Source organism: Colletotrichum navitas (genome assembly GCF_030913465.1).
Source record: "Colletotrichum navitas strain CBS 125086 chromosome Unknown LY79scaffold_7, whole genome shotgun sequence".
Taxonomy (NCBI): Eukaryota; Fungi; Ascomycota; class Sordariomycetes; order Glomerellales; family Glomerellaceae; genus Colletotrichum; species Colletotrichum navitas.
The window spans coordinates 508,685-531,517 of NW_026850553.1; the positions used below are offsets into that span (position 1 = coordinate 508,685).

Here is a 22,833-nt window from a genome sequence, read left to right on the forward strand (position 1 = left end):
TTTACTTTTACCTGGTATCCCCCTTTCTTCTTTTCTTCTTCTTCTTCTTCTTTTCTTTCTCTCTCACTCTCCCTTTGAGGATTCCACATTATGTGTTGGCCGGCGGCAGCGGTGGGTGGCTTGTTGTGTGCATGTGTGGAAAGAGAGAGAGAGAGAGAGAGAGAGAAAGAGGGGGAGATAGAGAGACGGAGAGAGAGCAAAAATGAGGATTCTTATTGCCGTCGGGCTTCCACGGTACCCCGGCAGGTAGGGGCAGAAGCGAAAAGGGGAGGGGGGGGGGGGGGGGGGGATAAGAGACGGGAGGAGGAAAGGACACACGAGAGGTGGGGAGTGCGGGGGAGGACAAGAGGGCTCATGATGGTGTGTATGTGTGTTTTTTACGCGTGTGGTGTTGGCTTCATCTGTATGTATTGTTTCTCGGGTAGCGGGGGGGCCGCCGGTCAAGGCGAGGGGCGGAAAGAAAGCGAAGAGCAAGACGGGCGGAACATGTCACTTTGACGAAGAGATGGGAAACGCTCATGATAGAATTTCAGGTCCCTTTTAGAACGCCCTCCCTTTACCCCCTCTCTCCCCCCTCCCCTCCTTCTCGTTGAAAACCCCTTTTGTTCCTGTCCCCCCCCCCCTCCCCCTCCCCCCTGTTTTTTTTTCTCTCCCGTGGTTTCCCATCATATGTTGTCCTGTGCTTGCCTATCCATCCTATCCGCCCATCCATTCCCCTGGCCTACCAAGCCAGGGGCTGTCAAGAGTCGCGGCAGAAGATGGCCCACCAGTTGTCCCGCTCGTAGCCGCTCTCGAGCACCCTGCCCCCCACCTCGGCGACGTCCTCCTCGAGCTCGCCCTCGCGGTAGAGGTGGTAGTACCGCTGGAACGTCTCGTCCCGGGCCGGCTGGTCGTCGCGCTCCTTGCGGCCCTTGGTGACCCACGACACGAGCTGATCCTGCGCGGCGCCGGCGTCCCACCCCCGCCGGCTGCCGCCCTGCTCCAGCGCCCACACCATGACGAGGACCCTGCCGGTGCCGGGGCGGACGGCGTCGAGCAGCGCGGCGACGGCGGCGCGGCGGCGCTCCCGCGTCGACATGTGGTGGATGACGGCGATGGAGATGGCGAAGTCGAAGGCCGCGCCCCGGTACGGCAGCGCCAGGGAGTCGGCGACCAGGACCTGGTTGTTCGGCGCCCGGGCCGCCGCGGACGCAGACTCGGACGTCGCGGCGGCGCCCTCCTTGGTCTCGTTCTTGTTGTTCTTGTCCGTATTCTTCTTCTTCTTCTTCTTCTTGTTGTTATTGTTGTCATTGTTATTGCTGGTGCCGCCGGCTTCAAAGTGCGGCGGCTGGTAGCTCCGCGCCAGCGAGACCAGGTTCGCGCTCCGGTCCGAGGCGATGATGTAGAGGGCCGGGTTGACGCCAATGTACTTGCCGTTGCCGCAGCCGGCGTCGAGGCCGACGGACCCGGGAGGCAGAGAGAGCAAGAAGGAGGCGACGAGGGGCCACGGCTTGTAGCGGGTGGAGGAGAAGTGCGGGGCGATGGCCTCGTAGACGGTGTGGACATGACGGGACTCGTAGGCGTCCGCGTCGTCGTCTGCTACTACTGGTGCAGCAGCAGCTGCAGCAGCTGCTTCTTTTTCTTTTCCTTGAACCCCCTCGGCTGGTTGCCGGCGGGATGCTGCGTCCGTCCACGGCGGGGAGATGACAGCGTCATGTCCGCGGCTGGACGAGACGGAGGAGTCGCCGAGGGTATAAGGAGGCTCCGGCGAACGGGGATCGACAGCGGCGGGCACGGCCGGCTGGCCGGCGCCGAGTTGGGGGCCGGGCGAGACACCCATGGGCTGCGCTAGGCTGGCAAAGTTGGGCTCGTGCCGCAGCAGCAGGTTTCCCTTTTCGGAGCTGTTCCCCCCTCCCTTGCAGCTATAGCTACTGGCCGAAAGCTCGCCCCCCTTTATTTGCCTGCCGAAAAGACGCTGACGGGTCAGGGGCCGGGAAAAGGGGGAAAAGGGAGGGTTACCTCGAGGCCCCTGGTCGGCGATCCCGTTAAGCTTGATATGTAAACGTTGAGACGTTTGGAAAGCTAGAACGAGAATAGAGCGCGAGGTTGGATGGATGTCTGTGTGTCTTGAGTCTGACTCTTGCCCCGGGTCTGCAGGTAGGTTACAACTGGTGACACACACGCCCCCCCTTTTTCTCCTGTTGCGATGCAAGAGAGTAGTTTGTGGGGTGCAAAGATGAAATGAACGAGCGGGAGACCCCGAGAGCCGTTGTCGAGGCTCGTGCGCTGCAGACGTCAGTGACTCAGGTCGTTCGGCCGGGCGGTGAGTGTGGTTGGAGGAGGCAGAAAAAAAAAGACGACGACGACGACGCTTGGGACCCTGGAGGCCTTGCTCGGTCTTTGGGGGAATAAATCGAACGAATCGGGCAAGTTGGAGCTGGGTGATATCAGAGAGGAGTGGAGCGGAGTGGGCCCTCTTTCTGCTCGAGAAGCTGTATACATAGTAATAGTAGTGTTACGGTGTGGGGGGCATGGTACCGCTGGTGGCCTCGAACGGAGACGCGTTCCGGGACTGGGAAGGGGGCTTGTCCAGCTCGGGAGGCTCCGAATTTGCTGCTTCTGCCGCTGCTGCCGCTGCTGCCGCTGCTGCTCTTGTGTCTTTCGCTCCTATGCGGGCCCTACTGGCCCTGCTGAGCTTTTCCAGATTCCTGTTTCTTTGTCTTTTTTCCATCGGCAAATAGGGGACGGGCGGTTAGGATACATCATGCCCGGTCAGTTCCCGTCAATCGTCGTACCCCCCCCCTTCCCCCTTCCTTCTTCCCCTGCAAGTCAAAGCAGCGAACACACGGTTCGCGACGCTTAACCCCCTTAATAGCACCCGCCCGTCGTTCGTCGCGCATTGGTTACCGGCGTAGCACCAGAGTGGACGAACCTCGATCATGGTCGATCCGCGGGGTTTACCAATGTTTGTTCCTGTCTCATGTTGTCTCCGAGGGCGCGATGCGATATAGATGTGGAGGAGAGAGAAAGGGGGGAAGTGTGTGCAGAGAGAAAGAGCATCAAGGACGAGGGCAGCGTTCTAGCCTGGCGTACAAAAGAGATTTGGAATTCCGGGGGCTCGGTACGAACGGATGGAGATCATCCTTGAATGATATCTTGCGTGATTGTCTCCAAGGGGGGGGGGGGGGTGTCCCGAGTCCTTCTTTCGGCCCGTTCGCACCCCCGTTCATCCCCTGTCTGCCCAACCTCTCGGCCCATTAGGCATGCTAGCCTAGGAAATAAAGAAGTGGAGGGGGGGCAGAAAAACTCCAATTCTGTAAAGAATCGTTGGGCTGAGCATGGTGACGCCGGAAAGGAGGAGTCGCGCATATATCTGCTGCGTTTCGTGAGCCGCGGGGGGGGGGGGGGGGCCTTGCAGCCCATTATTCACGTCTGCATCTGTTCCAGACGCCTTGCCCCTTTTCGGATGACATGCCCTTTAGCGACGTCAGGTTCAGGTAAGCCACCATCGGCCCCCGTCTGCTCGGTACGAATGCCGTGTGATTTTGATCTCCGATCGGCGGGAGAGACCGCCCGGGGGGCTAGTCGTGGTGTGTGTGTGTGTGTGTGTGTGTGTCTGTGTGTGTGCCGTGGAATTATGCTGCAAATTTTTGTGCAAGTACAAACCTAAAAAAGAAGAAGAAGAAGAAGAAGAAGAAAAGCTCGGCACGCATTCAATCCACGGTCAAGGGCAGGGCTACGACCCAGGAGTTGGAGAATTGAGGCATTACAATGCTTCCATGTTTGTCAGACATGCCTGCTCCCGTGTGGCGCCTGAGATCGACTGAGTAAGTTTGGCAGGGCACGCACGCACAAGGAAGGTACGCGCGCACTTGGGGGAGGGGGAGATGGGGGGAGGTGGGGGTGCGAGTAGATCAAACCGCAGACTAGGGACTGGCCTCTCTCTCCAGGTGTCAGCCACCCAGCACCTGGGCTTGCACAAAAGGAGAAGAGAGAGACATTGGGGGCCGGGGCGTGAAACGGTCGCGGACCGCAAATCGCTTAGTTCATTGGGCTCGCGGCACATCACCGTCCCGTCCCGATCCGCGGCGGTCTCGGGGCGGCGATATCTGGTACCGAGAAGTAGATCCCGGTGCCGTACCGCCTATCTTCATCTACCTTACCGCCGGGCCTGCATTTGACGTGTCTCTTTTCCTCGCGGCCCATGTGGTCTGATGCCTTTTTCTTTTCTTTTCTTTTCTTTTCCCCAGTGCTTGCTTACTATCTACCAGAGCATCCCAGCTCAAGCGTTTCCCAGGTTCAACGGGCTCTTGGGGTCGAACTTGTGCGTGGTGATGAGCTCGGGGTAGTTGATGCCTCCTTGCTTGATCGCGCTGTCCATTGTCTCCATGATTACAAGACTCTCCGATAGCGGCAACGAGGCGCTTTCCAGCTTGCCGTCGCGCAGGCAGCGCGCGCACTCGTCGGCCTCCCAGAACATGCCGTGACCCCACTGACGGGCCTCGTCCTTGGGGATTGGGCACTCGACAACCTCGACCTCCTCGATGCCCTTCTTGATCACCTTATACGACAGTGGGCGGTAAGCCGGGTGGGCGACTTGTATCTCGCCCTTGGAGCCCTGGATGCGGATCGCCGGGGCGGTGCTCCCCTTGCCGTCGGGTGCCGTGTCGACGCGCAGCGAGGTCGTGGCGATGCCCGTCTGCCGGTTCTTGGGGAAGTTGAGGATCATGGTGGTGGACTCGTCGACGCCGGTCACGGGATACTTCTGCACTGAGGCTAGGACATCGGGCGACTCCTTCTCACCCTGCAGGTGGTACAGCGTCTGGAACAGCCACGTCAGGGAGTAGATGCCCAGATCGAGGAGCGCGCCACCGGCGAGCTCGGGGTTCACCATTCGGTGTGAGTCCGGGAACGACAGCTTGTCGGAGCCCTCGGTGCAGCTGTTCAAGGACAGGTCGGCGGTGGTGCGGTAGACCTTGCCGATGGCGCCGGTGGAGATGAGCTCGCGCACCTTGATGCTGAGGGGGAAGTAGCGGGTCCAGACAGCCTCCATGAAGAAGAGCTTCTTGGCGCGGGCCGTCTCGACGAGGACGCGGGTCTGCTCGGCGGTGACGGTCAGGGCTTTCTCGCAGAGGACGTGTTTGCCGGCGTCGAGGGCGAGCATGGCGTTCTGGAAGTGGTGCGAATGCGGCGTGGCGACGTAGACGATGTCGACCTTGGGGTCGCGGACGAGCTCGGCGTAGGAGCCGTAGACGGTCGTGTCGGCCGGGGCATCGATCTTTTTGACAAAGTCGCGCGCTTTTTGGGAGTCGCGAGAGGAGGAGACGGCAGCGATACGGTGGGCAACGTCAGTCACGTCGCGGGAGGCCGGGTTGGTGAGGAGGTCCTTGCAAAAGGCTGTGAGGGATCAGCAAGAGTCTGCCTGCGACTTGAAAGGTAAGGGAGCTGCGGCATTGGACGGAGCTGTCGTCGGCGAAGTAAGGAGAATCTCACTCTCGGCGATCCACCCGGTGGCCATGATGCCCCAGTTGACTGTGTACGGCGCCATCTTGAAAGTCGAGTTTAGAGGGGTAGTGAGGTGCGTGTGGTCCGGTTCTTTTAAAGCGAGAAAACCGTCTGACAGGGAAAGGCCAATGATTAGGTAGTATGTGAAGGCGAGCGATCAAATACTTGAGTGCCCTGGGGGAAGAGTAGAAAGCAGATGGATGGGAGAAACATATGCGAATGGGCGAGGGTGTCGTTTCCCTTTTCAACGACTCATCGATCGATTCTCGCCCCCTCCACTCCAGCAATCTTTGGAGGGAGCTGCTGCGGGGTACCAGGACGGCTTGCGAATGCCGAGGAGGAACATGCGGCGGCGAACAGACACGATCCCGTCGGCAAGCTTCCCGCGATCGGGTAAATCAAAGAATGCTTGGCTGCAACGGTCACTGAGAGCTGAGCAATCGGAGTGCGGGGTGGGGGTCGTCGTGGGTGGGAGGTCGGACCGTTTACCCCGCGGCGGGGCTTTCTCTTATCGGCGATAAGACAGACGTCATCGAAGAAGCTTCAGGGCATCGATGCCTTTGAGAGGTGTGACAGCCTATTTTGCAGGCCATAAGCTAATTACCTGGCAATGAGAAAACTTCTAGGTTTGTGAGATCGATTGACAACCTAGACAACCATGATTGATTTTGTGGGCCGATTGACGCTTTGAGATCGCATTCGGTCAGGCGTCACGGCCGCTTTTTGAGCCTCATTGCCCGGATAACCTCATCGACGTTGCGCGTTATCCCCAACCACCCACACCTCGTACCCTCATTCATTCCTCTCTCCGTCGACCAAAACATTTGACACTTGTAATCAGAATAAAAACACCCCAGCCTGCCAGCCAGCCAGCCATGACTAACACCGTCGCTCCGATACCGCGCCTGATCTACGGCACCGCCTGGAAGAAGTCCCAGACCGCGCCCCTCGTCGCCTCCGCCCTGTCCGCCGGCTTCCGCGCCCTCGACACCGCCGCATCCCACCACTACTTTGAAGAAGGAGTCGGCACCGGGCTCCGTGCCTGGCTCGCTCAGAACCCGACACACGGCGTCTCCCGCTCGAGGCTCTACATCCAGACCAAGTTCTCCCCCTCGCCCTCGGCGCTGCCCATCCCGGACCAGGTCCACGCCTCCGTCGCCTCGTCCTTCAAAAACCTCTCCGTGCCCGGCAACCTCTTCGCCCGCGAGGAGGCGCCCGCCACGGCTAAGGATGACGACGACGACGACGCCTTCTACCTCGATTGCGTCCTCCTCCACGCCCCCTACCCCTCCTACGCCGACACCCTCCTCGCCTGGCGCGCCCTGGAGTCCTACGTCCCGTCCCGCGTCCGCACCCTCGGCATCTCCAACGTCAGCCTCGACGAGCTGCGCGCCCTCTGCGCCGACGCCGCCGTCAAGCCCGTCGTCGTTCAGAACCGCCTGAACCCCAAGGAGGCCTACAACACCCCCGTCCGCGTCTTCTGCCGCGAGAGGGGCATCAACTTCCAGTCCTTCTGGACGTTGACGGCGAACCCACCGCTGGTGAGGAGCGAGGCCGTGACCAGGGTTGCCGAGGGCGCCGGCGTGAGCAACGAGGTCGCCATGTACGCGCTCGTGCTCGGGCTGAGGGGGGTGAGCGTGCTGGACGGGACCACGAACGAGGCCCGCATGAAGGAGGACCTCGAGGGCGTCGAGAAGGTGGCTGCTTGGGCCGAGGGCGATGGCGCAGGGGTTTGGGAACGGAGCCTGGCGGCGTTCAAATCCGTCCTCGGGGACCCGGAGGGGGCCTAATCAGGCAGGAAGGGCACAAAAGCCATGAGAATGTACGAAAAAAGAATGTCCGGTAGAATTATAGTCAAGCGGAGAAGCCGTATCAGCACGTACCCAATGAAACGCTCAAGAAATGCACTCTGTCCTGGGTATTTCACAATCCATCGCAACATCCCTCCCTGGAGCCTGGAGCCGCCCCCTCCCGCTACATCTCCCCCTTCTCCTCGCAAAACGTCACCTGTTTGGTGCTTGTGTGTTTGCTAGTCCAATAATCCAAGAAATGTACACGGACTAAAACAAGACTCGCTGTGGTATCTTAAAATCCCAATAAAGAAAAAAAGCATGAGCCGAGGTAGCTAGCCATCGTATCGTTCCCGACACCGCCTATTCCTTTTTTTTTATATAAAACTTTGTCTATTCATCATCATTACGAGAGGAAAGGAAAGAGAAGAAAAATCGTTGATCGTGCAATGTCATCAGTCGTCCGCGTTGTATTCTTGGTCGTCCACGAGGATCACAACTGTCAGTGTCGCAGCGTACGCCTCGCGGATAGCGCATGCCATACTGTTCAACGTTAGCCAAGTAAGTCCTGCTACTCAGAAAAGATATCCAGGCAGAAAACAAACACCCTGCCTCCAAGCAACTCACCAGGTCTTTCGAATATCTGCAACCACGGCGCTCAGACCCCAGTGCGAACACCAGGCGCGAGCCAGGACCTCATTGTCTCTGACTCCGAACGCCTCCACCACCAACACCTGCTCCTCGTCAATCTGATCCTGGCTACTTATAGTGTGCGGACCTGCATTGGAGCTCGTCCTGGAGGTTCGCGCGCTTGGAGATTGCCCGTATAGTCCGCCCCAGTCCTTGATACTCATGATCTCGTCTGCCTTGACGGTCTGGAAGATATAATCGAAGAAGAGCGGGTGCGGGCCGTCCGAACAAGGCCACGACGAGATGAAGGAAACGTCATAGGTGAGATGCATAGGCCACGAGACCCCATCGACGGCGAACTGGACTGTTGCGTCGAATAACTTCGGCACCGGTGGTGGCTCCTGGAAATGGACGGGGACAGCCCTGAAGCTGAGTAGCTCGATGCGCACCGTATCGACTATGTCGTCTGCGTCCGGCGCCACAAGCTTGTACTCCTTGACAGGAAACACTTCCGCCGGAGGTCCAAGGGGATCGGATCGCTCGCTCATCGATTGGACATCCTCGGGTGTCATGCGCTGGCGAGAGCGGCGGGACCGAATGCGGGCGATTTGAGACCGCCCGAGGTCCGTGGTCGGACGGGCTGGTCCGACCCAGCCTGCCAGGGACCGACATGTAGGCGCAAGTACCTTTCCGACGATGGAGGCAGCGGTCCAGTAGGTGTAACTATTCCTGTACTGAAACCCGCAATGGGGATGGAGGTGCGTCATCATGGCGAGCGAGTCGGTAGCCTTGTCCGGATCAATGTCGATGAGGGTGTTCATGATGAGGAACGGGAACGTGGGCTTTTCAGCGTTAGTCGAGTTGTAGCACTGGCCGGGAACAGATATAATAACATACCCCGGGTAGCACGAGGCCGCTAAAGAACGCCAAGGCATCGGAGCTGATGATGTCGAGAGACGCCTCCATGTCCATCTGCTTCATCTTGTCGAGAGTTTGACCCAGATTCGGCCATTTCATCATCTGGGCAAAGCGCCGCAGCATCTTGATCTGCCGCTTTTTGAGTCGGAAGCGTAGGTTGACTGCCGCACAGGTTAGTCTTGCTTCTCGAGTAGGTCCCCGTCCACTTACTCTGCTCCACTGTCTTGCCATAGCCCTCGATCCTCACATGTTCCCGCCAACGTCTCGCAAGCGCAAGATCCCATTGGATGGTGGGCGGCAGCTGAGGCAGCAACTTCTCCTTGGCCCATTCGCCATGCAGCCGGGAGTTGATACGCAAATCCAGCTCCATGCTGAGTAAAAGTTGGTGGCAGAACTTGATGTACTGATGTTGGCTTGCACGGCCCGGGTCGAAAATAAAGCGAGTGACGACTTGGTTCTTGGGGTTCGTGAGGTCAATCCAGTCCGGGCGGGACAAGACCATGATCAGGTCGGTGATCTGCTTCTCGAGTCCCTTGTGCGGGTTCATCAGCTTGTCGGGATCGCGGAGAAAGCGGCGGTATAAGCTTTTGTACATCCACTCGGCGTCGTCGTCCTCGAGGCCAGACTCCAACTCTTTCAGGCGCTCGAAAATGCGGGCCAGATCAACCTCTCGGGCCGCCACGCCGGAATCTCTTAGGGCGATGGTGGGCGGCATAATGCTAGATAGAGAAGCCCACTGATTCAACGTGATGGTGCCCGGCTGCTGTCCGTAGAAGAAAGCGAAGCTCGGCTGCTCGAGGGTCTCCCAGGGATAGATGGCCGCACCGCCGCCTTGCATACGGAGGGTCATCAGCTGGGTCATGGAGTCGTGCAGGTTGGCCACGTCGGACTCCTCGGTTTGGTTCCCCGCCGAGGTGGTGTACAGGGCATAGTAGTGATCCGACGCGTGCGGGACCGGACGCTTGTGTCCCTTGTGAGCGGGGACACCGCGAGAGACGAGCTCCATGGCGTGGCCGAGAGTGAGCTCTTCCTGGCTGGACATTCCGGGCGGCGGCCATTCGGTCAGCGGTCCCGTTTCGAAGACGCCCCCGTTGGAATGTGCGCGGCCCTTCCCCTTGGCTCGGGCGGGGTCCGGCCTTCTAGGCCGGCGGCGGGAGCGACGGTGATCCGGGTGATCGGGGTGACCGTTCGGGGACTCGGCTGGCCTCATGGACTTGCGCATGTCGGCGAGGGAGTGGCGTCTGCGCGGGGCGACATCTCCGTCGCTCGCTCTGCGCGATTCCGGGTTTTCCTTGTAATCCAGAGTCAGTACGAAAGCCGTCAAGGCATGGGGCGCGCATGTCTCCACGACAGCTCAGTGCTTGCAAGGCTCGCCATACCAGTCTCCCTTTCTTCGCGAGGCTCCTGTTCCGGAAGATGCTGCCCCAGAAGCTCTTCTTCTCGCTGCGACCCTCCCTGTCTCCTTCTTTGACGTCGGCCATACCTCATGAATGAATTACTAGTGACGGTACTCGAAGGTGTGTTGCCCGCTCAGACTGAGTTGTTGCGATGCGGCGGGCAGGATAAAAACAAACAAGCAAACTGTTTGTTGGGTTGAACGGGGCCCGGGCGAGAAAGGGCGCGAGTGAACTCGTCAGTCGGGTGGCTGCGCACCAGCGCGCGTCACGGGGAATGCGCCTGTCGCAGGTGGAGCGATACGTTCAGCATCGGCCCAATGTCGTTCGGTAGTGAGGCTGTCAGTGGTTGTAGGTTATTTCGCAACTACGGTAGCGTTTGAGGCATTCCCTCCACTGCCAAGCCTTAGAATGGCGGAGAGAGGCCGCCGGATCAAAGCGCTGTTGTTGTTGTTGTTGTTGTTCTTGATGATGCTGTTGACGTTGTGGTTGGCGTCGGAGGTCGGGGGATTGAACGGATGTCTGTGTGGTGGACGTCTGTGAGATGATCCCAAGGAGATCAGGAATGCATCTCAAATTGAAGGTGGTGGCGACAAGCTCACTCACGGTCGTAGGCGCAGCAGGCTGCCTCTAATTCAACAACGAATAAGAAAGAAAAGGCAAAAGTCAAAAAGATGGGAGCAACGCTTGTCCAGTGGTGGCGCTTAGTCGAGTTCGAGGTGGTGGTGGTGGTTCACGTGTCGCGCGCAAGGCATGAGATGACAAGGTGGGTCCGGGTGTGGCCTGGAGTTAATTTTTGGGTTCAGGCGGGTGAGAGTGAGAATGAGAGTGAGAGTGAGAGTGAAGAGTAAGAGAGTGGCGGGTGGACACTAAAAGTATAGTAGTAGTAGTAGTAGCAGTAGCAGTAGTAATTAGGATGCCACTAGACAGGAAGGCACATTGACTGAAGTGAGGTGAAGCGAAGCAGGAACGATGAATGGGTGGACGGATGGATGGAATGGATACACGCATGCATGTGCACGCACGACGGCTCCCGTACCAATAATTTTTTTTTTCCCTTTCTGGTTTTATTTTATTTTATTTTATTCCAACGTCTGTCTGGCTTGCCCTCATCTCGTGCATTAGTCGCCGGCGCCCTGCTCCAGCTTGTTGGTCTTCATATGCGTTCTGCCTTCGAAGAAAGGGTATCCGTACCTCTGCCACCTCACCCTTGCGGTGGGGATTACTGCGCTGCTCTTGTAAGTGGTTAGCAGTCGGGTGTAACTCTGATTGCCGTATCCCGTACGCTGTGCATACTACTACTTACTACTATACGCCAGCGTACACCTTGTCTTGTACATACCTAGTAAGGTCCATCCATACATAGTAGTACATCTGCGTACCTGGGCAGCTGTCACGACCACATCACCCTGGCATGCTGGGCCCCAGGGACGACGCATTGTCGAGGTTGAGTGAGGAGAGTAAGCTTGCACTTTGGAGAGATCAGGTGGGCTGCAAGGGAAGAAAAGTCAAGTGCACAACTGCAGATGAGGCTCGTCTTGATAGGCCGAGCCGCCGTGGTGCCCGAATGCCCAACAGCGGATGGGCCTGCACGCTGGACGTCGCGGAAGGGAACAACCCAGTGTCGCGCGCTGAACCTGCAAGAAATCCAAACCTGCCACGTCGTGTGTCATCCCGCTCCATCCACGCAAGCTGACTCGCCATCTGCCAACCCAGCGCCATGCCGTGCCATGCCATGCCATGCCATGCGTCGGCCCAGAGCTTCTTCGTCCTCTCGCTTGCCTCGCCGCTGGCTGCTCGTAAACCCTCTCTCTCCCCCTCCCCTTCCCCCTCTCTCTCATGCGGCCAGGTAACGAACCCGCTTTCCGGTTCCCGAATCTCGAGAGGACCCTAACCCTGGCGTTTTCCCAACGTCCGCCTGGATTGCACCGACGAACCCATCCATTACCGCCCTCGACCATGTCCGTCAACGGCCGGGTCCACCGTCCGATGCCATGCAAGGGCGTCGACGCCCGTTCAGTGCCTCTCTGATCGAGATCGGGGCCCCCTCGAGGTCCTTTGTTATTGTTATCACCCAGCGGCCCAATTCATCCGTGACGTTTGCTTTCGAAATCAGTTCCTGCCTGGGTGCTCCAAAACAGCTCCCAGCCGCCTTCAGGAACCGCCAATCGAGGGCGAAAAGCCCCCCCACCACTCCCCTCCTATTTGGGGGAAAAAAAAGGGAAAAAAAAGTCGGCCCGTTGGTTGTACGGGGTTTTCCCCTCTCCGGCCCCGGGTGCTCAGCAGGCTGAATGGCCCGTCGTCGGCCCAAAGGTCGTGTGGCTTTCGCTGAATCAAACTCCCGACACTTCCGTCACTCGGTCCGTCCGCCGCGCGCATGGTCGCCCTGCAGTCTTTGCCGCAACCACCTCTCCAAGTCCCTTTACGTCATCGACGGCCAATAAAACTCATCCCGCCATCGTTCTCCCCGAACGGTTTGGCGCACCGGTAGTTGTGCATTTTTCCGATATGACGTGCTCTGAGGATTCGACAGTATCACTGCTTCCCGCCGCGATCCTCGGTGGATCGGTGACTTGACATGTCCATCAATCTTAAGCATCTTCCCGGGAGCAATTCTGGCTCTAGTGTTTCGACCTGTCACCCGGCTGGTGTGACGCCTAGGGTCAGGGCTCATGCCAGTCCCAAGATTGCGCTTTCAAACCCAGTTTATCTCTCAGAACCTTGTATAGAACTCCAAACACCCCTCTACATGAATCTCGCTGCAGCTCAAGGTCTCTTCATTACCATCGCCGCCGCCGCATATATCGTCCATTCATTTCATACGTCTTGATGTCACGCACACAGAAAACCCCCGCCCCCGGGCAACACCGAGCCTTAATCACGCGTCGAAGCATCAATGCCTTCTTTGGGTATCACGGCTCACATAAGAACTCCCTCTCCCCAACCCCGGAACGAACGGCCAAAGAGCCAGCAACTCGCCCCTCGAGTCAATTTGTTGATTAATCGGATTAGCTCAAACTTTAGACAATGGGGGAAGGCTCAGGGTCCAAGAACCCGCCCCAGCGTTCGACTTTAATTAACTCTGTAGATAATAACCTTTGGGCTGGCGCACCAGTGTGCTCAGAAGTCCCCGTATCTCCAAACCTCACCTGCGTCCCAAGCCCGTTCTCCGAACTCGACAAGTCTCGCCTGCGATGTCTTTTGCCCTTCCGTGTTTCGTGGTGTCGTCCGGAGTGTAGTCCGCGCTGGGTCGACCAGGGTGGCCACCTGCCACCGCCTTCATGCGTTAGGGTATGGCGTATGCTATAGCTGGCAGTCAATATTGACTACACCCGCTCGGGCGGTCCCAGACAGCTAGCGAAATTGGCTGGTGACCATAACCTGATCCGAATGGGATCGATCGATTTGCCCTCCGCCCAGACGGTGTACTGGCTGGCCTCGCGCACTTGACCACGCGGCCAGCGTTGAACCCCCAGTGGGAGGCTTCGGGTGCTTCGAGAATCACACCGGGCTATTTGCGCTCTTTTGATGGCCTTGACGCTGCACACTTTGGTGTGAACCTTCCCTCCGCTTTCTGATCGGTACGGATGGCTCGTGTTTCTTTGATGGCGTATCCGTTCGTGTCCGGCCTCTCGCTTCGTCCGCCGTACGTATCAACAGTGACAAACCCTCTGTGCTGGTTTCTGGAGGTTGGGCAACCTCGACGACGTTTCTCCCCCCCCCCCCGAGACAGTTCGTGATATAAACACAAGGCGACACGGGTGATGAACGTGGGAAAGTCAGCATTGGCCGCACACCTTGCATCGACTGGCAAGTCGTCGCTCGGTTCTTGCGTAGTGTATCGACAGAGCCGATTATCGAAGATGAGAGAGACCCCCACGTAGCAGCATGCGTAATTTGAGGTTGCCCCCATCTATCTATCGAGTGCTCGGGCGACTCCTCTTCCCTGAAGGAAAACATATTCTGGCCTTGACGTGCTTGTTTTCATTTGGCCACGCAGTGGATTTAGGTTGTCCACACAGGTTGGCGTTAAGAGGCACGGTGATACTCTGGGACGACACCCACCCCGTATTAGCCTTGGTTGTTCGTGAGTATACACGGTTGAATGCGTCCGTAAAAGCTGGGGAGCCTAGGCAGCAGCAGAATGCCGTGCTTTTTTATTCTCTCGAACTTTGCCTTTCTCGACTGCGGCCTTCATGACTGCTTGGAGGTTGTGAGGGCTCAGTGTTGAGTTCTTTACAAGAGAAGAGCCCTGGGCTGGACCTGGAACAGTGGTATAACCAATGTGTATACATGGACGGAAACACGCATATGTACAGTGTCAAGGTGACGGGACGAGGAATGACCCTCTTGGGGACTGTCCTTCATCGAGGCTAGACAGTCTCTATAAGAGATCCATCCAACACATTCTTCTATATCTGCAGTGCAGAATGACAAGACCCTCGACATAGACTGGATGGCATACAAGCCAAGCCACGAACCTTCGACAATCCCTTTCCACACGATATGTCGACTGAGTTCCCATGTATCCTCCTACCCTTTTCCCCGACTAGCATGGCTCCCACCGTGGGCAATGCAACATCTATCTGTCGAGACGGCAGAGCTCGGGAATGTTCACCCGTGGGCGCTCAGGGCTTCGAGGGAGGTTAAATGGCGCCTGGAGGCTACAAAAAGAGGTCTGTGTTCTGCCCCATAAGACACTGCCATTCTGGACCTGAGATCGCAGAATCATTGCCATTGGCCTCCAGGTATATCACAGACACGTCATAGGCAAGATCAGGCAGGGAGGGCCCAGGCCACACAAGTAGAGCTTAAAGCTTAAGAGGACTCGGCCTTGTCAACGTTCCTCGAAAAGACGGTATACCCCTTGACGAGGTTGGTGTGCCGCTTGACGCCTGTCTTCTCGTCGATGCCCGCCTACTTGTCGCTCTCCGGGTCGTGCCCTGGTAAGGTTGGGAGCCTTCTCATAATGTCTATTTGACAACGACGGCCCCTTGCGTGTGCGTCGCCACGCCGATTCTCCATACGCCGATCATCAAGACAGCGTTATCCTTCCGCGCAGCAGCAACTCGCCTTCAACCACCACTGCCATTGCCGCCTTGAGCGGAGACGCTGTAGGAAGGGATACCTAGTGACTCGGGCTTGACTTCTATTGTGGTGCAGCACCCGGCGGCGAAGAGGACGCGGCCATGGTCGTACTGGAGGGCGATTCATACTGTCCGGCAACATGAGACAAAGGCAGGAGGGCAAGGCAAGACTTTGCGAGCTTCTGCTCGTCGTTCAACTGGTCCCGGGCCGCAGGGGAAAGCTCGTCGACCGCCACGGGACGTCGGAGGGCATACGCAATCGACATGTCGCCTCTGCTTCTCACGCAACTTTTGATACCACTACTCCTTCTCACGCTATGACTACACTTATACACGGCAACGCCTCTACTCCAAGCAGGCATCGCATTCAATACCAAAAGGAGGGCAAGAACCGGGTCCAACGCAGCACACCAAGCCAAGCCCATGCTCAATAATACACCTATACAAAGGAAACACTTCGCCAGCGCTTGCTCTGGCTCACCTCGACCGATATTTCGGCACCTTTGCTGTTAGATCAGTTCCTGACGGAACGGCTCGCCAGTGACATTACCACCGCCAAGCACGTCGTTGGACTCCATCTTTCCGACGGCGGCGCGGTACTAGACGTCAGGTTAGCGATCGACACTCAATCAGAGCAACCCACAAGCAGAATGAACCAGGACGCAACACTTACGGCGAACACGAAGTTCAACACCAGCGCAACCATCAACGCGATGCTGATGATCAGCGGACCAATGAGGTTGTCGAAATCCTTGCCGCTGCGGGCGATAATCATCTTCCTCCGCAGGCGCATCATGCCGTAGCCCCAAACTCCAGCAAACACGGCGATGACGATGTACACGATGCCCATGACCTCGGCCAGGAAGTTCTCCCCGGCGGCCGTGTACAGCGACACGGCGAGCGCGCCGAGCAGGATGCAGATATGCTGCCACTTGAGGAACGTGCGCTCGTTGGCCAGCCACACCTTGGGCTCGATCTTCAGCTCGCCCGAGTTCTTGATCCATTCGGTCGGTTCGACGACGCCCTCGGGCAGCTGCTGCTGGCTTTTCTGCGCCCTCTTGGCCTTGGAGTATTTGGACAGCGAGAAGCCCGGGAGGACGGACGAAAGGGTGCCGTAGCTCCTCTGCTGCTGATCCGAGGACCCGTTGCCGTTCTGCTGGGACTGGCGGTCGGAGGGTTTCGGGCGGGAGCTGGGCTCGGCGGCCATCCTATCCGCGAGATACGATTTGCCGGCCGGCGAGCTCTTGGACACCTTGTAGGAGCTGATCTTGTTGCCCAGAAAGCTGCCCACGGCCTGCTCGTCCTCGGCTCTCTGAGCCTTGCGCTGCTCCTCGGCCTCGAACGCCTCTTGGGGGTCCTTGCGGATGTCCGCCTCCAGGTCGGTCAGCCAGAAGGGCAGGTTGTTGACGTAGTCTTCGAATAGCGAGGCGACGCCGTGTACGAATTTGGAGAAGCGGGGCGCTGGGTGCACCAGGTGAGATCCCATCAGGTCCGAAATCCACTCGGGGCGCTTGCGGCTGGGATCCTCCTTCAGCTTGATCTCGAGGATCGCGTACGGGAACCTCGAGACCTCGCTCTGGTTAATGTCCTTGAACGGGTAGGTCAGATTCCGGCCGTCGATGTCGAAACGATGCCAGTCCGCTGGGTCGCGGCATGGCCTGCCCTTGTCCAACGTGTCTTCGCGGATGAAGGCGACCTCGGTGTCGATGGAGATGCGCACGCGGTCGTCGGCGGGCTTCTGGAACGCCGTACGGACGTAGTTGGCGCGTAGGACGGGCTCCAGCTTGTTCTCCTGGACGAAGCCCTGCAGCGATTCGACCGTGTTCTTGAAGTTCTCGATATCTTCGGCCTGCTGACCCTGGCGCTCCATCTTCTGCACCGTCTTCTCCATCTTATAAGTGCCGTCGATGAAGGGCTTGATGTACTTGTCCTTGATGGCGAACTTGCGCTCCTCGCTCGATCCGTTCTCGCCAACGATCTTCTGTTCGAAGTACAGCTCGGGTTTCGAACTCAGCTGGCCGTACCACCGGACGCGCAGCGACGAGGCCTCCGATTTGCGCTCCACCTTCTTGCTGTAGAGGTCGAACTTGGGGCTGTCGAAGTAAAGCGAGGTGATGGTCGGGTCGTTGCTACCGTCTAGTTCCTTGGCCGACTGTTCGCTGTACACAAGGGCCGGGAGCTGTCTCATGATGTACGTCTTCACCTCCAGCAGGTTGTCGGGGTGGACCCAGAACTTGTGAGCTGTGTACCGCTCGCCGTGGCGCGTCTCGCCCTGGCTCTCCAGATCCAGCGGCTGCTGGTCGGTGGCGCCGTCGTCCAGCTGCTGCCGAATGGCGTAGTACATGATGGACAGCTTGTTGAGCAGGGGCGAGTAACCCTGCTCCGAATTGAAGGGCCGCTGCGACAGGCTCAGCTGCATCATGGGCCGCACCTTGTACCTATCACCCCTCTTGCGGTCGTGCTTCTTGACGATCTTGAGAAACCCCGTGTAGTTGATGTTGCTGTACTTCTTCAGCTCCGAGATCTCGGTCGTGATCTTATCGAGCTCCGTCTCGATGTCCTTCAGTTTTGCAGCGGTTGCAGCGTCAGGCTTCTTGATTTGGGCGTTCTCCGCGCCATCCTCATCGCTGGGCGGCGGCGCCAGCTCCTTGAGCTTCTCAAACGCCGCGTCGATACGGCGCTTCAAGGCCTCGAAGGTCTCCTCCTGAAACTTGGCGACTTTCTCGAGCTGGCCGTTGAAGATCTCGTCGCAGAAGCGGCTCTCGTCGTCCTCGGTCCAAGCGACGTCGTCATCATCGTACTTGTCCTCCCGCAGCAGGGACTTGAGCTTCGCGTAGTCGATGTACTTGTCCTTCCACGGTGCGTAGACGGCCTGCCGCAGCGTCTTTCCGAAACGCATGGCGGCGGTAGGTGGTTGTCAAGATCGGGGAGGCAATGGTAAGGAGGGCGCGGTCTGCTCGATTGATTTGTTCCCTGGAGGATTGTGTACCGAAGACGGGCAGTGCGGCGACAGGTCTAACAATGGAAATACTCGATCGAATCGGAGCGGGGGCGTGGGCGTGGTGGGTGTTGTGGAAAGAAAAGAAGAAAAACAAGCTTTGGGTGCAGCAGGATGATGTCGGCAAAGGTACGGATACCACCAGTCTTGCCTCGCGATGGACAGAAAAGCTCGGACGTGGGGTTGTCCTTCCGGCGCTTTCTTCTTGACCTAATGACGTTTTCTTGTTTTGCTTGTTTTGCATCCAACATGTATAATTACTCGATGTGATTTCGTTAGGACAATACCGACTTGCCTAGTTCTCGAGATTACGCCCGTTATAAGCGAGGAGTTCAACAGTCGGTTTCACTGCGGGCGGGTTTTTCACATCTGACAAGCTGCTCTACCGGCCCCACCGGTCTCCCGTTGCAGCACCGCAAGTTCCACTGTCCCGCTGCGAAGCGCACCCCCAATTGCCCTATCAGCTGCCGTGATTACAGGCACGTGTGCTCGCTACAAATGCAGCTTGCCTTCCGCGACCCGTTAATTAGGAGAGAACGGGGAGGGAAAACAAGTGGCTGGTCCGCAAACCTACCCCAGTTTTCACTGCTCTTTCGCCACAGACACGCATTGAACCGAGGCAATCGAATCAACCACAGCGGGATTGAAAATTTGTTGACGGAAGAAAAGGAAAAAAGAAAGAGTTTTTTCATGTTCGTTAAAGAATGGCTCTTAACATTACCCTGCAACTCCTCGTACAAACCTGCCCGGCGAAGCAATCATAAACCCATACGTCCAACACCCCGTAAATGTCGTCAACCGTCTAAACCATCTATCGGTCATGGATCCCGGCCTGATACGCTTCACTCCTTGAGCCACTGGTCCACAGCGGCGTCGACCTGTTTCCTGTAATCCTGCTGCGTCTTGCACTGCTCCAGGAATACACGGTACTTGGCGTCGAACAGGAACTTCTCACCCTTAAGCGTGCCGGGTTTGACGAGCCTGCCAGGCTTGCTCATACGGTCCATGATGGACCACAGGTCCTCCGTGGAGCCGTCCTCGGCGGCCGTCGCCGCCTTGGCACCTAGCATGGCCGCGCCGTGGACGACCGCCGCGTTGGTGTACCGCGGCACCAGCACTGGCATATCGCAGATGCTGGCCATGAGGCTCATAAGCAGCGGGTTCTGGCACTGGCTGCCAGACATGAAGATGGTGTTGAGCTCATGGCCGGCCGTATTCATCGCCTCGACGATCTGGCGCGTCTGCATGGCGATGAACTCCATCGTGCCGTAGTACCACAGCGCCAGGTTGTCCGTGGTCTTGTCGCTGCTCAGCCCAACGACGGCGCCCTTCATGTTGGGGTCGGCGACAGGTGATCGGTTACCCCACAGGTCGCCGTACAAGAAGAAGTGGCGGCCCAGGTATGAGATCGAGGGTGCGCCGCTCTTCTCCCGCATGTATTCCAGGTGGGCGTTGAGAAATTCGTAGATGTTCTTCGACTCGGCCATCGCAAGTGCGTTCGTCTCGATAAAGGCAGGGTGAATTTCGATGATGTGTCGGAGAAGCTCCCCGGTGGCAGACTGGCCACCCTCGGCCATCCAGAAGTCGGGCAGCAGAACGTCACGGTATGGGCCCCAGACACCGGGCACGAAGACGGCCTCCTTGGACATGGCCAAATGGCAGGTCGAGGTGCCGGCAACCGCGGCGAGTCTGTGGAACGCCTGAGAAAGATCGTTCTTAGGCTGGTCCGCCTCCAGATGGCCCGGGGGGAGCTCAACCTTGGCTCCGACGGTGCCGATCCAGCCGGCGTAGGCGTCAATCACACCACCGCCGACGGAGATGCCCTCGGGAAGGCCGAGCTCAGCGGCGGCCTTCTTGCAGAGCACGCCAACAAGTTCTCCGGCGCTCTGGTATTTTCCGTTCTGGTCCCGGTCAGTCAATTGGCCTCCCTTTCTCTCTCGTTCGCCCAGGAAAATTGTTTAATGAAATAGGCTCACCACCCCGTTGACACCACCAAGACGTTTGAAATCGTCCTTGACGAGATCCTCAAGCCCAATGGTGGTGAGGAAATCCTCCTGCCAACCTTTCACACTGCCGTCGACGCCGACGGGGACGTAGCCCTGCTTACAAACGGTGCTGCAAAAGCTCCGCGTCTCGTTGCCAGTAGCCATATGGGTGAGGGCGTCGGCGAGATCGTAGAACTTGCAGCGGTCAAAGAGCTCCTTGGGCATGTTGTTCTTGAGCCAGAGGACCTTTGGGATCTCCATCTCAATGCTCATGGTGCCGCCGACGTACTTCAGTAGGTTGTGCTTGGTGGCATTGATCTTCTCCGTCTCCTCAACGGGCCGGTGGTCGAGCCAGAGGATGACATTGCGGTCGTTGCCGTCGGCGTTATCAAAGTCGGGCCCCGTCACGGCAACGGGCTCATCCGTGTCGTGGCTGAAGACGGCGAGGGAGCATGTGGCGTCGAAGCCGATGCCCTTGATCTTATCTTTGTCGACCTTGGATTCGTTGAGGACTTGCTTCACGCAGTGGCAGATGCAAGCCCATATGTCCGAAGTCGATTGTTCCTGGTGGGAGGATGCGTCAGCAGGGCTCGACTTGGATCCTCGCAGTGGCAGGGAGTCTTACATAGTACCCAGTCTCGGGCTGCCACAGCTTGATGGGCTCGCTGGCAAGGCCCTTGATGTCGCCAGTTTCGTCGATAATGCATGCTCTGGCCGATCCAGTGCCGACGTCAATTCCGACGTAGTGGTCCTGGTCAATTGCTTCGAGTCAATGGCCTGCGTCTCTGCCGAACACAGTAACGGGCAAGGTCCAATCGGCCGAACTCACGAGAAGTTGAGGTGGTGCGGTGGATTGAGGAGGCCTGGGGGAGACTATCAGCTTCTATGCGTCCTCACGAAACCTTTCCAAACCGAAGGGTCGAAGGCGCGGTGGCAACGGGCTTGGTGTGACAGCAGAACTTACTCCATGATGCGCGGTGTGCAACGCCAGGAACGTCACGTACGAACAGAGCTCTATTTAAACACGCAACGAAGGGGAGACGACGGCGTATCGTCTCGCGTCAATTGACAGCAGAATCTACAGCAGGACAAGGACGCAGAAGGACGAGGAAGTAGAGCTCCTGGGAAGACACCGAGGTTTTTGTTGATCAATAAGGGGAATAACTGGGAGCTCTCTGCTTTAAGAAAGAGCGCCTCGACTCGACCAGGAGGGTAGGCAGGCGGACGTCCACTCAACCAGTCCTGACTGACCTCCTATCGGCACACACCACACCGTTCATCCTTATTCCTGTGACAAAAGGGATGCGGTGCAGGAAGCTTGTGCTTTTGCGCTGAGCTGAGTGAAATGAGTGAGCGACCGCACCGGTGTGGTATAGTCCGTGTATGGTATGGTATCCGCCCAGGACCTGGACCTCTTTTGCCCCTCCATCGAGTGGGGTAAGGATGAGAGAGAGGTACAAGAGCTAGCTACTCCACTCGGTATAGACTGCTTGCACATGATGCAGGAGGAAGACAAGACTCCGTCCCGGCGCGTGGATGGCGAAAAAAGATAAAAACAATTGGTGAGAAAATGAAAGAGGCAAAGAGCTGTTCGGGGTGTACGAAAACTGTGGCTCCAAGCGCCGTGCGGTGGTCCAACCAGGCTCACCCTCGCAACAGGGGGGGCAACGACTACGAACGGGATGGAGGGTAGTTCGAGGGGCAATTAACAACGACAATAACTAGTGTAGGTACTCAGGTGCCTAGTTTATGTACACCGTACACTAGGTGCCTAACCTACCTACATCAACATACTTACTCCTTGGGGGATTCGCTTCTTTGGTATAGGGACCAGCTGACGATTGTTTCTCTGTCTCTGCACATGCACCTGCTCCTTTGCTGGTAGACGATGTAGATCTGGCCGGCATTGGGGAACTCCAAGCTGGTGGCAGGCGGCGGGGGCAACACGCTTGGAGACAGAACCGGGAGGGGTGCCGCCCGGGGAACCTGGAAACAGCTGGAAAAGCAGGGTAGGTCCCGGGACGTCTAGGCCCCCAAGGTTCCAAAGGCCCCAATCAATGCTTCGACAGCACGACTGAGGTGCACATACCGGTAGCATGTTGAATCCCGACATCCCCGCCGTCGCCGTCCGGAAGAAGGGGATGGAAATCCGACCCCGCCGTGAGAATGTCCTTATCCCCAACAAGGTTCCAGAAGAAGCGTTAGCTGTCACTCGAAGGACGGAAAGATGGCCGGCTTCTCCCATAGTTTAACTTGCCATGTTTCTGCTATCAGCAGATTAAAAGAGATAAACAGAAACGACAGAGGGGGTGGAGGACAAACCCTTCGCAAATGAGGTACCTTTAGATTATTTTTGTAATCAGTGGTTCGAGCTTGATGCTTGCTCCCTGGTGGTGGAAACGGCACCTCTGATTTCACAACCGACCATTTGTACATCCCCCTCTAGTGGCCGTGAACCCAGCGAGCTGCCTTTCTGAGCAAGAACCGGAGCATTACATTATACTATATTGCAGGTGACTTGCTCCGCGGGCTCTCTAGACACGGTAC

At 57.7% G+C, this 22,833-nt stretch overlaps 7 protein-coding genes across 7 annotated transcripts; 1 reads left to right on the forward strand and 6 right to left on the reverse strand.

Annotated features, from left to right (window-relative positions):
• Positions 1-757: 757 nt before the first annotated feature.
• Positions 758-1,558, reverse strand: LY79DRAFT_475455 (S-adenosyl-L-methionine-dependent methyltransferase; the record flags this gene model as incomplete). Its single annotated transcript, XM_060553233.1, has 2 exons — positions 758-1,195; positions 1,352-1,558. Coding segments are annotated over 2 exons (645 nt in total), but the record flags the coding sequence as incomplete, so codon positions are not given.
• A 2,703-nt stretch (positions 1,559-4,261) lies between these two features.
• On the reverse strand, positions 4,262-5,527 carry LY79DRAFT_507415 (oxidoreductase family protein; the record flags this gene model as incomplete). The annotated part of the gene is made up of 2 exons (XM_060553826.1): positions 4,262-5,376; positions 5,473-5,527. The coding sequence occupies 2 exons, from the start codon at positions 5,525-5,527 to the stop codon at positions 4,262-4,264; spliced, it is 1,170 nt and encodes a 389-aa protein (XP_060418489.1).
• Positions 5,528-6,359: 832 nt separating this feature from the next.
• On the forward strand, positions 6,360-7,274 carry LY79DRAFT_507491 (aldo/keto reductase; the record flags this gene model as incomplete). The annotated part of the gene is made up of 1 exon (XM_060553836.1): positions 6,360-7,274. The coding sequence occupies one exon, from the start codon at positions 6,360-6,362 to the stop codon at positions 7,272-7,274; it is 915 nt and encodes a 304-aa protein (XP_060418490.1).
• Positions 7,275-7,729: 455 nt separating this feature from the next.
• LY79DRAFT_587287 (uncharacterized protein) lies at positions 7,730-10,303 on the reverse strand (the record flags this gene model as incomplete). The annotated part of the gene is made up of 5 exons (XM_060560754.1): positions 7,730-7,817; positions 7,902-8,746; positions 8,802-8,983; positions 9,033-10,113; positions 10,202-10,303. The coding sequence occupies 5 exons, from the start codon at positions 10,301-10,303 to the stop codon at positions 7,730-7,732; spliced, it is 2,298 nt and encodes a 765-aa protein (XP_060418491.1).
• A 5,157-nt stretch (positions 10,304-15,460) lies between these two features.
• LY79DRAFT_599711 (VTC domain-containing protein) lies at positions 15,461-18,668 on the reverse strand. Its single transcript, XM_060561824.1, has 2 exons — positions 15,977-18,668; positions 15,461-15,902 (listed from the first exon to the last, which is right to left on the reverse strand). The coding sequence occupies exons 1-2, from the start codon at positions 18,200-18,202 to the stop codon at positions 15,813-15,815; spliced, it is 2,316 nt and encodes a 771-aa protein (XP_060418492.1). The 5' UTR covers positions 18,203-18,668; the 3' UTR covers positions 15,461-15,812.
• A 475-nt stretch (positions 18,669-19,143) lies between these two features.
• On the reverse strand, positions 19,144-21,255 carry LY79DRAFT_666535 (FGGY-family pentulose kinase; the record flags this gene model as incomplete). The annotated part of the gene is made up of 5 exons (XM_060563241.1): positions 19,144-20,202; positions 20,278-20,850; positions 20,912-21,037; positions 21,116-21,149; positions 21,251-21,255. The coding sequence occupies 5 exons, from the start codon at positions 21,253-21,255 to the stop codon at positions 19,144-19,146; spliced, it is 1,797 nt and encodes a 598-aa protein (XP_060418493.1).
• Positions 21,256-21,925: 670 nt separating this feature from the next.
• LY79DRAFT_354575 (uncharacterized protein) lies at positions 21,926-22,676 on the reverse strand. Its single transcript, XM_060552673.1, has one exon. The coding sequence runs from the start codon at positions 22,529-22,531 to the stop codon at positions 22,067-22,069; it is 465 nt and encodes a 154-aa protein (XP_060418494.1). The 5' UTR covers positions 22,532-22,676; the 3' UTR covers positions 21,926-22,066.
• Between the last annotated feature and the right edge of the window lie 157 nt (positions 22,677-22,833).

Excerpts from the sequence above, each read along its gene's own strand:
- LY79DRAFT_599711 (XM_060561824.1), bottom strand. The coding sequence starts at position 18,202 with ATGCGTTTCGGAAAGACGCTGCGGCAGGCCGTCTACGCACCGTGGAAG. Across the intron at positions 15,903-15,976 it reads TGTTGAACTTCGTGTTCGCC|TACCGCGCCGCCGTCGGAAA; the intron begins GTAAGTGTTGCG and ends CCTGACGTCTAG.
- LY79DRAFT_354575 (XM_060552673.1), bottom strand. The coding sequence starts at position 22,531 with ATGGGAGAAGCCGGCCATCTTTCCGTCCTTCGAGTGACAGCTAACGCT.